This window comes from Bison bison, unplaced genomic scaffold (genome assembly GCF_000754665.1).
Source record: "Bison bison bison isolate TAMUID 2011002044 unplaced genomic scaffold, Bison_UMD1.0 scf7180017864365, whole genome shotgun sequence".
Taxonomy (NCBI): Eukaryota; Metazoa; Chordata; class Mammalia; order Artiodactyla; family Bovidae; genus Bison; species Bison bison.
In genome coordinates this window covers 1957855-1971889 of record NW_011494937.1, presented here as the reverse complement: position 1 = coordinate 1971889, position 14035 = coordinate 1957855, and the positions used below count along the sequence as shown (strand labels likewise).

Below are 14035 nucleotides of genomic sequence, written 5' to 3'. Positions count from 1 at the left end.
AGGGGAAGAAGGGGGGGGAGGGGTAGTGGAGGCAGGGGCTGGAGGGGGAAGAGAGAGAGGGCAGGAGAGAGAAAAGGGGCAAAGAGAAAGACAGAAAGACAGCAACAGGACCAAGGGAGGGAAGGGGATCCAAGAGGGGTTCACCCCAGGCTTTTCAGAATTGAAACTTTCTCAGAAGCTAGCATGATTCCTAACTGATTCCTCCTTGTAGGAGTCGCTCAAATAACTGATGGATGGAGGGAGAAGCATATTTAATTACATTCTCATATCCACAGTGTATTGCCTTTTAAAATCTTTTTTGGGGGGAAGAAATTTGTGCTCACTTGATAAGAAACCAATTGTACCTTGAATTTTTTTTTTTTTTGGTCATTTTTATTAATCAGCATTCTGTGAAATTTCTATGTTAAATCCTGTATTCACTTAACTATTGAGGTTCAGTGTTTCTTCCTGACTTGTAGCTGCTTTTTATATATGAAGGCCATGGATGCCCTGTTTTATTTGTGGCAATCTTTCCCCTCTAATTTGCTGTGCACTTCACTTTGATTATTATTACTATTAAATCTACAGGACATCTTAATAATAATGTAGCCAAATACTCAAATACTTAAAAAAGTGGGAGAGAGAGAAGAAGGGGGAGAGGAGGGAGGGAGGAATAAAAGAGAAAGAAAAGGAGAGAGGGTAGAGGAAGAGTGGACCGAAAGAGGAGGAGAAAGTAGACGATAAAGAGAAGGAGGCGGAAAGTCTGGCTGGAGTCAGAACTACATTCCGCCTCCTGACTTTCATGGTACATCTCTACCAGCTCAGAGGTGTTCAGAAACTCTGGAGAGTTCTAGCTCTTCTGACACAACCTGACCTCATTGTGTTCCCAGGAGTGGCCCACTTTAGCCCTTAAATTGGAAATGGGCCACCACGCTGGCCTCCTGATAAACCAAGTCCTCGCTGTGTGGTCGGGGGGCCGTTCAAGGACTCCTCCAGGTCTGCTGAGAGGGGGCCAGGAGGCAGGGGCACAGAGGAAGCCCCTGACTTCTCATTATGTGGGTGAGGTGGGTCTGAGTCCTTCTGAGACTCCTTTTTAGGAATGATCCACTGTGATTGGGCACAGACAAGGTCTGTAAAAAGAATTGTTTCTGGATTAGGAGCTGATTAGTTTTTTTGACCCCAAACATCTACGACTTAAGGAATGTACTGCTAAGTTTGCTACCAGGGCCCTAAGAGCTAATGGCTACTCAGTCCTTAGATGCCATCTTGGAATTGCCACCCAGAATGTGGGCACCATCTTGGAATGGCTACTAAGCCTTTGGGTGCCATCTTGGAATGACTGCCCAGAACTCAACTGCCACTTTGACATGGTTGCCCAGAATCTAGGCACCATCTTGGAATGGCTTCTCAGCCCCTGGGGTGCTATTTTAGAATGGCTGCCCACAACTCGGGTGCCATCTTGGAGTGGCCTGATGAGACATGACCTTTCAGAGTGTCCTAGGACTGCCAGGAGAAGTTCAAGACACATGAGGGGAGTCATCAGGTCTAGAATTACAGGGCCTGCAGGCCTAGGGTGGGGGTCCAAATTCTCATGCACATTCATTTCCTAATTGTCTTTTTAGGGGCTCCCCAAAGAGACAGTGGAGCTTGTAGAGCAGAAGGAAAATGAAATGTCCTGGTGGGGCTAGTCTACAGAAAGCAGCACAGCAAGGGGTTGGTGGCATGGCTGTGTGAGGAGGTAGAAGGTGGGGGCCCTTCTCCTTCTTCCTCCATGGTGGCCATCATGCAGAAGCCAATCGAAGCTCTTCCTGGTAGCATGCGGATGCCTCCCGCCACCCCAGAGCCCCCTTTTCCCATCTTTACACCTCGAGAACATGTCCCCTGATCCAGTGGGTTGGGGGTGGAGGGACAAAGTGGTAAGTGAAGTCCTCAGGAGGAGACTTACGTGAAGGCAAAGGCCACCAGGGCCCCACTGACCACTATGAAGTCGAGAATGTTCCAGAGGTCACGGAAGTAGGCACCCTGGTGCAGGACGAGCCCCAGGTCGATCATCTGAGAAGGAAGAGACAGCGTTCTGATCCCTCATCCCCACCCTGGGGAGCAGTATCTACCCTTTTAGGCTTGGTGGAGGGGCCCCTGGAGGAAGCATGGTAGCCAACAGGACCACCTCATCCTGAGGGGATGGGTCAGAGGCCAGGGGACCTCAGGGAGGAGTGAGAAGCCCCCGCTCAAGGCCGCTTCCCACCTTGGGAAAGGTAGTTCTGACTTGCTGGTTCTTAGGTCAAAACCTCAGGGTCCCCCCGGCTTCTCACCTCACATCAGATCCATCAGCAAACCTCATTGGTTCTACTTTCCAAACGTTCCAAGAATCTGCCCACTTTTTACCACCTTGTCTGCCACCACCCTGACTGGTTCCCATCATCTCCTGCCTGGACCAGAGCAATCATCTGCTCCCAGTTCTCTTGGATCCCCTACTCCCCACCTCCCACCCTGCTCCTCTTTCCAAGTCTGACCTCCCACGGAGGCTAGAGGGTGCCTGTGAACATCCGAGTCGTCACGTCCCTCTGCTCGGACCTTTCCATGGCTCCCACCTCACTCGGGATAAAAGCCCCAGACTGTCCCTTGGCCCCCATGTTCCTGCTTGATTCGTCCCAGTCACCTCTGCTCTCATCTCCCTGCTCTGCTTTCCCCACTCTCCTCTCTCACTTTCAGCCACATCAACTTCCTCGCTGCTCCACAAACACACCAAGTATTTCCAATCTCTGGGGTGAGCCTCTTGCACCAAGGTGGGATTCTTGAGAGTGCAGAATCCTGTGGAGCCCTGGCACTCACCTTGATCACCATCTCAAAGGTAAAGACGCCTGTAAAAACGTAGTCAAAATATCGCAGCACCTGCAGGGGATAAAAGCAAGGGGGCAGAGGATCATTGGCTTGCTCCAGCAGAGTCCCCGTGAACCTAGCCATGGCCCACTGGGGTATGTGGCCTCTAGCAAGGTCCCCAAGGAACAGAGTCTCCACCCACATGAGAAAATGCTGCAGCCATGTACAGAGGGGCAGGTCCTGCACTGCACAAGGGCCCCTCCCAGCCTGTCTCCGTGCAGATTTGTATGTTGTGAATGAAACTGTCCAGCAGATGGCAGCAAAGTCCTAACAAAATCATTGTTAAGGATCGTTTGCTTACCAATGGGAAGGGTGCCTCTTTTCACTTGCCCAAAGCCCTAAATGGACTAGAGGTGGCCTCAGGGAAGTTCAGAAAAGACTCTTACTTCTTTTGGCAACAAGTCTGATCCCCCAGTGTCTCTGACCTTCTGGTCTCCTGGGTGAACAACTGTTCCCGCATAGAGTTTCCTAAACATGATTAGCCTCCAGGACAGACACTGGGGACCGACCTCACTGCGGCATCCATTTCCTTCCAAGTACGCAGCCATACCCTTATCAGAGTGGGTTGATTCTCCCTCTCCTCGCTAACTTACACAAGACCAAGTACTAGCGGTTTCTGGACAGGCAATGTCTTGCACTCTGGCCTCTTTCCTGGCCATGCCATAGCACATCCCTTGTGTGACCTTGGCGTGAGGATGTTGAGTGGCATGAGGATGCTGGCAAAGTGCCCAGCACGCGGTTACCCCAGCGGCTGACCTCAGATCTGGCTTGTAGTGAGGGCTGTTAATTACTGAGCAGGCCACCAGAGGGCGCCTGTGAGCCCACAAGTCAGATCACTGCCCCCTTCTCTGCTCAAGAACCCTCTATGGCTCCCACCTTACTCAGGGTGAAAGCCAAAGTCCTCTTTGACCTCCAAGGCCCTGGACAATATGTTTGGCCACCTCCCTTCCCTCACCTTGTCCCACTTTCCTCTGGCTCACTCCACTTCTACCACCCTCGATATTCTTACCTCAGGGCCTTTGTACAGGTTTGTTGGCCTGGAATACTCTGTCCCATGTTCCACCTGATATTCTCTCTCTCCTCCTTTATGGCTTGGCTCAAATATCACATTCCTGACTGCCTGTTTAAAATTCCATTTTCCTGAAGCTCGGAATCTTCCTTACCGAGTCTACCCCTTCCCCTACATCCCTCACCCCTGGCACTTATCACTTCCTGGCAAACTATTTGTCATAGTTATTAATAACGTCACTGTCCATCTCCCCCACCTGAACATCAGCCTCACGGGGGCAGGGATGTCTGCCTGTCCCTGTGCTATCTCCAGCTTATAGCTCAGGGCCAGGCATACAGCAGATACTCAAGAAATGCTTGCTGACTGAATGCACGAGGCTGGGGCTGCCCTGGGTCCTGCAGGAGCTGGGCTCTGCGATCCGTGTGGTCACAGCTCACGTTCTCATCATGTGTGGTGCTTGGAGGGCCCTCCGAGACCAGAGTGGCCAGGATAGCTGACTTCCTGGGATGGGTGGCAGGTGCAAGGGCTTGGAAGGTTCTGGGAAGGCTGAGGGGGTGGTGGTGGGAGAGCATTTGAGGTGTACCAGGCAGCTGAGACAACATGCATAAAGGTCTGGTGCTCTGCGAGCTCTGGGAGTGCAGGGACGATCGTACAGCCTGTCAATCCTTGCTGTTTAGCTCAGCACCCGGCACGTGGTAGTTGCTTATTAAATAATTACTAAATAAATCATTGAATGGAAAGAAAGGTAGGCCAGGCGGTCAGGTGAATCAAATTCTGGAGAACTTAATAAATGGAGCAGGCGGAAATCAAAAGGCCAATAAATTAGGTTCAACCATATCTAATATATAGATCCTTTCGAGTTCTACAAATGGCAATTTTCTGTGACTCAGTGGAATCCAAAATTCTCAGTCTCATTTATCATAGGGAAATACAAATCAAAATCCTGATGAGATTCCAGACCCACCAGGTTGGCTAAATGAAAGAACCCACAGCACAAGTGTTGGCAAGACTGTGGCGCAGTGAAGGCCTTGTTGGATGTTGCTGGTGTGTGTCACTGTATCACTCGGTAAACATTCTGGCTGCAAATTTGGGGCTGACCATATGCAAATTCTATGATCCAGAAACTCAATTTCTGGTTTTATACCCTGGAGAGAGTCAAGCCCAGGGGCCCCATGTCAGGAGTAGGGGGATATGGTGACAGCATTTTAAACTGCAGACAATCCAAATACACGTCAACCAGAAGATGGAAGAACAAATTATGCCACAGAGTGGAATATTACACAGCAATGGAAAAGAATGACTGTCACCACCCAAGAAAATAAGAACTCATCTCAAGGTTGAGTGATGGAAGAGACGCACAGAATTATTCCATCTGTTCAGTGTTAGAAGTAGGAAGAAATAAATTCTAGTGTTTAAAGATAAACGTGTAGCTGGGAAAATGAGAGGAGCTAAGAAATGCTCTTTCCAGAAGTAAGGGTTTGGATACCTCTAGGGCAGGGCTTTTTACATACTGTTGACAATAGGGGTCAGATTCTTCTCTGTGGTGGGGCTGCCCTGTGTGCTGCAGAGTGATGAACAGTGTCCCTGATCCCTACCCTCTTGTGCTACTAGCAACACCCTTGATGCTCCAACTCATGACACCTGAACATGTCTGCAGACCTTGTTCCTGCTTGTGAACCCAGCTTCACAGGGAAGGATGAATCGAAGAGGTGCCTGTGGTTGAGGTCTGTTTTGTTCTATTAATACTTCTTGCCTTGGGTGGTGCTTACATGGGTGTGTGACTTTAAAATCCTTGATAAATGAATGGATTGTATGTGTTCTGTTCATTTTTCTGAGGCCTGTTCCAGACCAGCTAATGAACAGAACTTGGGGAGGGGTCCCAGGGTGTCAGTTGCCAATAAGAGGCCACCATGCACTTGAAGAGGGAGGGCTTTAAAAATTTTTTTTTGGCTGATGCCACCGGGCATGTGGGATCTTAGTTCTCCAGACATCAAATCCATACCCCCTGCAATGGAAGTGTGGAATCTTATCCCCTGGACCACCAGAGAATCCCGGAAGAGGGAGGGCTTTGGGGAGAGATGCTTCAACTAGGAGTGATGGGGCAGGGGTGGGGGAGCCAGAACTTTGCAAATGCTCCACGGGGGCTGCTCCTAGCCCTGTCAGGGTTCTCTTCAGCCCCAGGAGCTCAGGGGTATCCCCGGAACCCCCCATGCCCATGCTCTCCTTGCCAGAGATGAAGCCTGCTCCAGTCTCCTAGAGTCGACAGGGGGTTTGCTGACCTCTCTCAGGATGCCCCCTCCCTGAGCCTGGCTCCCTGGGTCCTGGGGGATGGGGGAAGTGGGCAGCAGGAGATAACAGAGTGCAGCCTCAGCCCTGCCCTGGTACCAGGTTCCTCTGGGGGCTTTGTTCTAATTATTTCCTTCCATCTCCCCTATCAGGTCCCTAAGGGGCTTGCCAGGCCAGTGAAGGCAGGGAAAGTGCAAAGTAAGCTGCAGACAGGCTTGATTTATGGGACTTGCCAGCCTCGCCAAGGCTCCTAACCTACTTAGCGAGGGCGGCAGGCCAGGCTCCCAGTGGAAAATGGTTCCCATGTGTTGGGGGTGATGGCGGTAGAGAAAGGAGCTGGGGAAGATGGTACAGCCATCAGTCCAGCCTCTGTCACCTCCTGGCCTGCTGGTGCCTTGGTTTCCCCTCTCAACAACACTCATTTCTGCTCGGCAGGACTCAAGCGGTGACATGCACACAGTAAGTGCTTGATAAATGGTGACAGCTGAGGGAAGCGTTGGGAGATCTAGGGTGGGCAGAATTGGAATTCTGCTGTGTGACCCCAGACAGGTCACTTAACCTCTCTGGGCCTCAGTTTCTTCATCTGTCCAACGGGGATACCCCTAGCATCTGGGGCTGCGCCTGAAACTCAGCAAGTGCTCAGTGAACAGGGGCTGTTAGCAGACCCTGGGGCCCCAAAAGGAGAGTTTTTTAGCTCTTAGCCCACTAAAATCTCAAAGTTTAGGCTGTGCCTGACTAAAAGTTCAGGTTGTGACTAAGTCAAAAGGCTTCCCTGGTGGCTCAGATGGTAAAGAACCCGCCTGCAATGCAGGAAACCTGGATTCGATCCCTGGTTCAGGAAGATCCCCTGGGGAAGGGACTGGCACCCCACTCCAGTATTCTTGCCTGGAGAATCCCATGAACAGATGAACCTGGCAGGCTACAGTCCGTGGGGTTGCAGAGAGTTGGACACCTCTGAGACTAACACTTCTACTTTTTTTGAGTCAAAACAATCCTTTCTTTCAAAACTCCAAGTCAGAATGAAAAAGTCCGTTTGGTGAGACCTGGCTGCACAGATGATACTGCCGGAGCACCCTCTGCCTTCGGACTCCCCTACATCCCACATAGAGCTTGTGCCCTTCCACAGCCTATGGCCTCACTCTCCTCACCAAAGATTCCAGCAATTCTCAGCCCCAGCCACTCTTGGGCCATCTCTTCCCTACCAGGCACACAGAACCACTGTCTCAAGGAACATCCTTCATCAAGCCCAGAATCAGAGCCTCCCCTCCCCACCAGTGGCCATGGGGGCTGTGGCCAGGGGTGACCCTAACATTCCTTCGACCCCAGCTATCAGCTTTTCACGAGGCAGGAGAAAGGGACAGAGGAGCTGGGCTGGGAAGGAGCCTGCTGGGGGAGACTCACATTGTTTCGTGGTGCGTTGGGCTGAACAGGATCCTCGGCCGCCAGGGCGATGCTGCTCATGGCGATGACCATGAGAATGCACATCTCAAAGTAGCGCAGGTTCAGGATATAATGGCACAGGCGGCGAAGGCTGTTGAGGACAGGGAGATGCGCAGACAACAGCTCTTGAGCCCTTTTGTTCTGTCATCTCCTTATATCACTTACCACTATCTGGGATCTTTAACTCCCACGGTCCCACACCCAACAGAGTATCAAGCTCCTACCCCTGGGGGCCCTCTTAGGGCAGGGGAGCCCTCCGCAGGGGAAGGTAATTCCCACCTCTGTTTATAAGTTCCTATCACTTCCAAACCACCCTCCTGGAACATCTTAACTCACAGACTGAGTTGAATACTGTCCTTGAATCTGTAGGAGATGAAAAACCTTTCTATGCATAAAATGTCATATAGTCAAACCAAACTGGGAAATTCTGGGTTAAGTAGATTTCTTTTTTTTTTTAATTAGTTGAGTGACCTTAGGCAAGTTATCGTACCTCAGTGTCCTCATCAGTGAAACGGCCATAATAATCACATCTAATAAGAATGTGAGGATCAAAAGAGTTAATATATGCCTGGTACATGGTAGGGGCTCCAAAAGTTACTTAAATTATGAATTGCAGGCCTTATCAGTACCTTTAATACACTAATGACACAATAATGAGATAATTAACTTAAGTGGATTAATAATGATAAAAATATCATGAGATTGTATGAATGGCTGCAGGGCTGGGTGGCTAAGAATAGCAACATTGGAGTCAGTCTCTCTGGGCTCTCCCACTTGCTTGCTGTTTGACTTTAGGCAGGTGATTTTGCCTCTCTGGACCTCAGTTTCTTCATCTGTCAAATGGGGATAAGCATAGTACCAACTCCTACAGGGTTATTATGAGAAATTTTTTTTTTTGTAAAGCATTCAGAACCATGTCTGGTGCTGAGTGCCATATAAGAATTTCTTTATTAAAATCGAGAATGGCAACCAAATAAAAAAGTAAACACACAGGCTGAGTCTCCGAGAGGCAGGTTAGAGAAAGCCGTTTCCCCTGCAGCTATTTGACGTGATTCTTCTTGGTGTCAAGAAGCATTTTGAGGGATCAGAGTTTCAAGAAACACTCTTTGGAAAAATGCAATTCCAAAACAACCTTTGAGCCAGCAAGACATAGGTGTGATAAATTTCTCCCCTAAATAATCTGGCCTCCTCAAGGCCCTCCCAAGACAAAGGGCCATGGAACTCAAAAACCATCTACCCAGAATCCAAACCCTCATGGAGCATAAGTTAGGAGCAGAGCTCAGGAACCAGGGCTGTCATGTACAGTTGTAAACGTTGTGCACTGTATAAAGCAGCTATTTCTACAGGACACCTCTCACAGCACAGACGGTGTAGATTTGGGTATTTATGATCATGATTTTCTAGCTGATGGCAGGAGGGAGTCTTTTCCAACAAACCAGTTGGAATCAGTTTTTTGAAATAAGTACTTTATGATAAGTTTCTATCTTATACAACTTAAGAAAGGGACATCATTCTTTAATTGCTCAAAAGTTCTCTATGGACTAATGGTCTTAGAGGCGACTCTCCCCCATTACGCTTTGTCTGGGTCTGCCCTCTGGCCTGACTTTCACTGCCCCAGTGGGAGCCCTTGGGCCCCCTGCCCTGGCCATGGGCCATACTCACGGGTTGGTCGTAGAGAGGATAAACATGGAGCTGTAGGGGGGCATGGGCTTGGGGCCGTCTTCCCCGGGGTCGTCTTCCTCCTCCTCTTTCTTCTCTTCCTCCTTTTTTGGCAGTGGGTCTGGGTTGGCGTTTTTGTTCACTGTTGGGATAAGAAGCAACACAGGGCTCCCTCCGTGGTTTCCCACCTCTGATCTCCTGCCTCATTCCCAAAGCAGCAATAAGCAGCTGACGCAAAGCGCCTACTATGTGCCAGGCACCCTATTATGCCATTGAACCTTCACTTGACCCTGTGAGGTTGGTACTTTATGATCCCCACTTTACAGATGAGGAAACTGAGGCACAGAGAGGTGCAGAGACTTGCCTAAGGCCACACGGCTGGGAAGTGGCAAAGCTGTAATTTGAACCTGGGCAGCCCAGCGCCAGAGGGCTTGCTCTTAATCATTCTACAGCCTTGAGTCTGCTGTGACCTTTACCTGATATTAATACAGACCTGTCCTCAGGCCCTGATGACCTTCATACTGTCACTTGGAGGCAGGCAGGGTGAGTCCCCAAAGCCCCACTTTGCAGATGGGAATACTGAGTTCCTCCCGTAGTCAAAATGTAGGATTCCCCCCATTAACACCCTTCTCCTGACTGAGGTGAGGCACCACCCTCCTGAGCACTGATCCCATAGCCTAGTTGCATTATGGGTTTATGGATAGGCTGAGCCTTACTGAGCCTCAGTTTTTTCATCTGTGAAATGGGCACAGTGACAAGATTTACCTTGTACGACTGTGGCAAGGATTTACAGGGTAAACTTATGGACAGCTCTTGCAAAGAACTGGGCTACTGCTATCATCTTAAAAATAATAAACCCAGGGGATAATTTCCAAATTTCCAGTTTGGATAATTTCCAAATTTCTTGGATCATGGTATTACATGTGAGAGGTTTTGGGAAGAGGCAAAAACAGCCAATTCCTCAAGGTGCTAGGCCTGCACTGTCCAGCATTTGAAACACGGCTAGTCCAAACTGCGGTATGCAGTGTGAAACATGCTAGATTTTCAAGACTGAGTAGGAGAAAAAGAATGTAACTATATGTAATAATAATGTAAAATACATTATTGACACATGGAAATGTTAATACTTTGGATATAAATCAATAGCATTTGGGGTTAAATACAATTTATTATTAAAGTTCAGTTCATTTGTTTCTTTTTATTTTTTAAAATTTTTGGTCACACCCTGTGGCATGTGGGACCTCAGTTCCCTGACCAGGGATTGAACCCCTGCCTCCTGCGTTGGAAAGCAGAGTCTTAACTACTGGACTGGCAGGGACGTCCCTCTTTTTTATGTTTTAAATCACTTATGTCTTTCTTCCTTCCTCCTCTGCTTCCTCTTTTCCTCCCTTCTCTTTTTAACATGGCTACTAGAACATTTAAAATTACAGAGGTGAAAAAAAACATTACACAGGTGGCCTGCATCACATTTCTTTTGGATGGCGCTGGCCTAGAGAATTATCTCACTCCCCCCAAACTTCCATCAGAGGAATCTGCTGACCCCTCAGATATGGGGGCTTCCTGGCTCCCCTGTGGGAATTTGGGAGGCAGGAAAATTTGCTAACCTGTTGTGTACTTGCCAGGCATCATATCCATACTATCTCATTTAATTCTCCTAGCAGCCCCTGTGGGGGCAGAACTATGTCTCTACCCATTTTCCAGAGGAAGCAATTGAGGCCAGAGAGGTGGAGTCACTGTCCGGAGTCCCTTAGCTGCGCCTCTGGGGAGGAAGCCCAGGAGGCCGGCTCCCCTGCCCAGGGATATATGAGACTGGGGTTCGTACCTTGGATGATGGTGTGGTTGAGTGGGGGTGGGCAGGCTGGGGGGATGTCCACCGTGGTGTGGTCAGGTTTCCTGGCAGTCTTAGCTGAGTTGGCCTGGGTGCTGCTGGGGTTGGTGACGATAAGGCTGTTCTCAGGGGTCTTGGGGGGGCCGGGTTGGACGGGTTCCCCGGGTTGTTGGCTGTCCGGCGACTGACGGCGTTCTGAGGGTTGGTGGCCGTGGTGGTGGGGGCCGGCGTGGGGCCAGGGTCCACGCTGTTCCCCATCTTGGCTGGGCTCTGGGGCAGGCCGGCGTGGCTGAGGCTGTCGTGGGGACTGGCTGACTCCGCAGTGGCCAGTTTGTTGTTCTTCATGTTGTCGATATCCTCGGCCAGCGGGGGGTCTTGGCGGCCCAGGTCCTGCTGGATTGGCCGTGTGGTCGACAGGTTGGGGCCTGACACGGGGACCCCGGAGCCCTGGTTCTCTCTGCAGCAGGCAGGCCAACAAAAAAGAACCCGTGAGTGAGTTAGAACATAGAGGGGACATGTCTGGATCCTGCCTAAGATTCCATTGGCCATCGAGGGGCTGTGTTCTGAATTTCTCCTGTGCCTGGTCCATTCTTGTTAGGGATCAAGATGCCATGGGGGGGACTTCCCTGGTGGTCCAGTGGTTAAGGCTCTGTGCTTCCAAAAAAGACCTCATGGAGATGTAAGTGCCCACCCTTGCAGGTTTCAGTGTGGTGTTTCTCCTGCCAGAAGGGCTGCTTTCTAGGAGACGAGGTTACTCCTTCATGGAGAAATCAGAGTGGAAAAGAACTTTCTGCCAGAGCCTCCATCTCTCCAATCCAAACCTTCCTGCTCCTGTCTCTGTGTCTCCCATTAGCTCCTTGGCAGGATAAGGACATACACTGCTTCCAGGGGTGGCTAAAGCAGAGCCATAAATACCACCTCTTTAGTGGTGGAAATGGTGCCTTTTTTTTTTTTTTTTGGCCCCATCACGTGGCATGTGGGATCTTAGTTCTCTGACCAGGGATCAAACCCTCAACCCTTACGGTGGAAGTGCTGTCTTAACCACCGGACCAGCAGGGAAGTCCCTCCCTCTGACTCTTCTGAGTGGCAACCCCTAATTCTGTACCCCATGCCCTTCATGTCTCCTCCTAAGAGCTCACACTCACGGAGTACTTGCTGTGTGCCAGACATGACATACGTCAGCTCATTTTCAAAAAAAAACAGGGAGCGGGTAGTACCGTTATCCCCATTTTAAGATGAGGAAACCAAGGCCCAGAGACAGGAAGGGCCCTGCTTAGTTAGTTAGGTAGTTATGTAGTTAGTTAGTTAGTTACGTAGTTAGGCTACATAGTTGGTAGCAGACAGAGCTTGGACCCAGACCACATGGCTCCAGCACCCACGCTAACCCCCACCTGACCCTGCAGCTCTCTTACTAAGCTGTTTGAGATCTCCCAGGGGGTCAGCCCACAGTCGGTGGATGCAGGGAAGTCTTTGACACTTTCTGTAACCACCAATAGAGTGGGCCAGCCTCTCTTCTATTTCAACTCACTAACTTCTGGAGCAATCTTATGAGGTCCAAATGGCTACTGTGTCCATTACAGAGATGAGGAAACTGAGGCCCAAAGAAGCTGAGTCAGGCATACTAGAGAATGGTTTTGTCAGGCTATCTCCATCACACACTCACTCAAGAGACCAGAAACGAGCAAAAGACAGCTTCAGATTGCATCCATTCATGGAACACCTGGGAGATTAGATGCAATCACAGGAACCAAGGCCCCTGGACAGCATGGGTTTGGTTCTCAAGGCCCAATCTGGAACCCTGAATCTATCTAACCCTTAAAAATTTTTAAAAAGTCGGCCTCTGTAAATCAACTATACTTCAATAAAAAATAAAGCAATTATCCTCCGTTTAAAAATTCATAAAAAAAAGCTGACCTCCCCTGGAGGTCCTTCCACTGGCTAAACCACCAGTACCATCTTCCTTGTTTTAATTTTAGATTTTAACTTGCAAAAGTCCATGGTGTTTTTAACCAAGCAGAAGAAAGACGAGGTGATTTACTTTTGGGTTTGTGTCTCTGAGGCCTCGGAGAAGGCAGTGACACCTCACTCCAGTACTCTTGCCTGGAAAATCCCAGAGATGGGGAGCCTGGTGGGCTGCAGTCCATGAGGTCGCTAAGAGTCGGACACGACTGAGCGACTTCACTTTCACTTTTCACTTTCATGCACTGGAGAAGGAAACGGCAACCCACTCCAGTGTTCTTGCTTGGAGAATCCGAGAGACGGGGGAGCCTGGTGGGCTGCCGTCTACGGGGTCATACAGAGTCAGACACGACTGAAGCGACTTAGCAGCAGCAGCTCTGAGGCCTCACAGGGAGAAGGACAGGCCCAGGCCAATTCGTCACTTGCAGGTGCTAGGCTGACACTTCAGAAGACTGATTTGGCTTTGAGTTTCACCAAGGCCATTTTACTAGCTGTGCGACCCTCTGTAGCTTGAGTAACCTCTCTGAGCCTCAGTTTCCTCATCTTTTTTTATGCTTTGTCTGCGCTGGGCCTTTGTTGCTGTGGGCGGGCTTTCTCTGGCTGCAGCGAGTGGAGGCTACTCTAGTTGTGGTGTGCAGGCTTCTCATCACAGTGGTGGCTTCTCTCGTTGCGGAGCACAGGTATGGAGCGTTTGGGCTCAGTAGTCGTGGCACACGGGCTTAGTTGCTCCGCGGCATGTGGGATTTTCCAGGACCACGGATCGAGCCCGTGTCCCCTGCATTGGCAGGCAGATTCTTAACCACTGGACCACCAGGGAAGTTCCCCGTACCCATCTTTTGGACAAAGGGTCTTTGCAGATGTAATGAAGGATCTTGAGATCATCTGGGATGAGGGTGAACCCTAAATCTAATGGCAAGCGTCCTTAGAAGACAAGGGGAGAAACACACACAGAGGAGAGGGCAGTGTGAAGATGAAGTCAGACTGGAGTGATCCTT

At 49.9% G+C, this 14035-nt stretch overlaps 1 protein-coding gene across 1 annotated transcript in view; it reads right to left on the bottom strand.

Moving 5' to 3' along the window:
* The window catches only part of CACNA1A (calcium channel, voltage-dependent, P/Q type, alpha 1A subunit), a 255016-nt gene that overhangs the window by 62203 nt on the left and 178778 nt on the right, over positions 1-14035 (bottom strand). Inside the window, 6 exon segments of the mRNA XM_010855524.1 lie at positions 1925-2031; positions 2812-2871; positions 7556-7685; positions 9257-9395; positions 11076-11231; positions 11234-11538. Coding sequence (XP_010853826.1) covers positions 1925-2031; positions 2812-2871; positions 7556-7685; positions 9257-9395; positions 11076-11231; positions 11234-11538 — 897 coding nt within the window.